The 2174-nt window shown below is 39.3% G+C and overlaps 1 protein-coding gene across 4 annotated transcripts in view; it reads left to right on the forward strand.

Annotated features, from left to right (window-relative positions):
* St7l (suppression of tumorigenicity 7 like) overlaps positions 1-2174 on the forward strand; it is a 68587-nt gene that overhangs the window by 30676 nt on the left and 35737 nt on the right. For all 4 annotated transcript variants that reach the window (XR_004119743.1, XM_031375072.1, XM_031375073.1 and 1 more), the window contains exon 10: positions 1481-1553. Coding sequence is in view for 3 of the 4 variants with exons in the window: in XM_031375072.1 (XP_031230932.1) it covers positions 1481-1553 (73 nt within the window). In the remaining variant the exon portion in view is untranslated. The remainder of the gene's footprint in view (positions 1-1480; positions 1554-2174) is intronic.

Genomic DNA, 2174 nt, shown 5'->3' on the forward strand with positions numbered 1-2174 from the left:
TGCTGGAGCCATTAGTCCTACCATGTGTACTCTTTGGTTGGTGGTTTAGTCCCTGGGAGCTCTGAGGGAACTAGTTAGTTCAGTTTATTGTTCGTCCTAAGGGGCTGCAAACCCTTCAGCTCCTCAGGTTCTTTCTCTAGCTCCTTCATTGGGGACCCTGTGCTCAGTCCAATGGATGGCTGTGAGCCTCTACTTCTGTATTAGTTGGGCACTGTCAGAGCCTCTCAGAAAAGTGCATACATTTCTTAAGATTTAGGTCTGTATAAGTTTATTAAAGATAATTTTTACTCTAATAAACCTGGTTCAGCTCCTCTGAGTTTTTTGGTCATGATTTATTCTGATTCTAGACCCCCTTTTTAATCTAAACTTGCTGAAAGTCCACACTACAATTTCCTAGCTCTTATAATGTTTCTGCTCACGTCTCTTATTACAGTAGAACATGGAATGTCACTCATTGCTCCTGGCAGAGGTTCCTGCCAGTAGTTTAGGGTCCCCATGACTTGGGAAGGTTGAAGTGTGATATATTTGATAGATGAAGTTTATTTCTTTTAAACATCTGGAATTTTTAGGCAGATCTTTACAATGGTTAGGCTCATGGGGAAATTCGTGAGAAATTCCTTCCATATGTAACTTACTGGCTGTGTGACCTGTTGTGATATTTATGTTATGCAGGCTTAGAGACTGAATATAAAAAGTCAGAAGGGGATACATTTAGAATCAGTTAAAACCCACTAAACTGAATAGAGCCTACCTTGTTTGGTGCTTCTGTGGTTTTAGTGTTCATGTATCTCACTGTGCATCACTGTGCAGCCCTCAGGTGTTAGTGTTTTAGTGTTCATGTGTCTCACTGTGCATCACTGTGCAGCCCTCAGGTGGTAGTGTTTTAGTGTTCGTGTGTCTCACTGTGCATCACTGTGCAGCCCTCAGGTGGTAGACTCTCTATTCACTGTAAGTCTGAGCTGAGACTGTCATGAGAGCACTGCATTCTCTTCCAGGACCACTATTTTAGGCATTCTTCTGAAAAAGGATTTATTTTGCTCATGATCTCAGGTTAATTTTATATTCTATGAAATGTGATCACATAAAAAATGTAGAAAAGATAAAAACTTAGGGAAAAAAGTTAAAACCAATCTAGATATAATAGTTAAATATTTTAATTTTTTCTAATGTTAGGTTTTACATACTTCTAATTACACTGTGGATTTCCTCTGACTTGTCTTATTATCATCAGAATATTATAGATGTTTGTTGACTACCTGTTGCAGTTGTACAGAGGACTTATAGACTGGCCTCTCTGTACCATTTTCCATTTCAAAAAGAGATCAATAAAGTTGTTACTAGCACCCAGGGATATGCCACTAGTAAATAGAAGACTCTAGAATCAAACCCAGGCCTTCCAACAGTGTGTCCGGTGCTTGTGCTGTATTACAGCTGATGAGCTTGCCCTGTGACTCATAACTGACCATAACAATTGTTACAGATATAAGCCTTCCAAAGTCAGCAGCCATCTGCTACACAGCAGCTCTACTGAAAACAAGAACCGTCTCAGATAAGTAAGTATTTAGGAAGCCATGATATTTCCAAATCACTTGGAAAGACTGCTGAACATTTAATAAGTTTTTTTCCTCTTCCTCTCTTCTGTTTCCTTCCAAATAAGGATCTCCTGTGACTTTGAGGCTTTTCATTGTGTGTAGATTGGTGACAGAACTTTTTAGAATTGAGTAAACTGGGACTCAAATTCAAGCTCTACCATACACTAGATATAGCTAGGCAAATTGTTACTTTGAGAGTAATATTAGGAAGCTAAAGAGATGGCTGAAAGGTTAAGAGCCTGGCTGCTCTTCCAGAGGACCTGGGTTCAATTCCCAGTACCCACATGGCACAGCTCACAACTGTTTGTAATTGCGGTTCTTGAGGATTGAACAGGCAAACACATATGCAGAGAAAGTATCAGTGCACATAAAAGAAAGCTTATAAAAAAGAGAATATTATAGAGTAGTTATGTGAGGAATATATGTATTAAATGAATTATAGCAGTTTCAACGAAGAAGGAGCACACAGAGAACTGAGTATGGAGCTTATACTTGTAATGCCAGCCTTTGGGAGGAGGAGCAGGAATTTAAGTCTAGCCTTGGCTGTATAGCAAGCTGAAGGATATCCTGAGGTATAAATGT

This window comes from Mastomys coucha, unplaced genomic scaffold, assembly GCF_008632895.1.
Source record: "Mastomys coucha isolate ucsf_1 unplaced genomic scaffold, UCSF_Mcou_1 pScaffold16, whole genome shotgun sequence".
Lineage (NCBI taxonomy): Eukaryota > Metazoa > Chordata > Mammalia > Rodentia > Muridae > Mastomys > Mastomys coucha.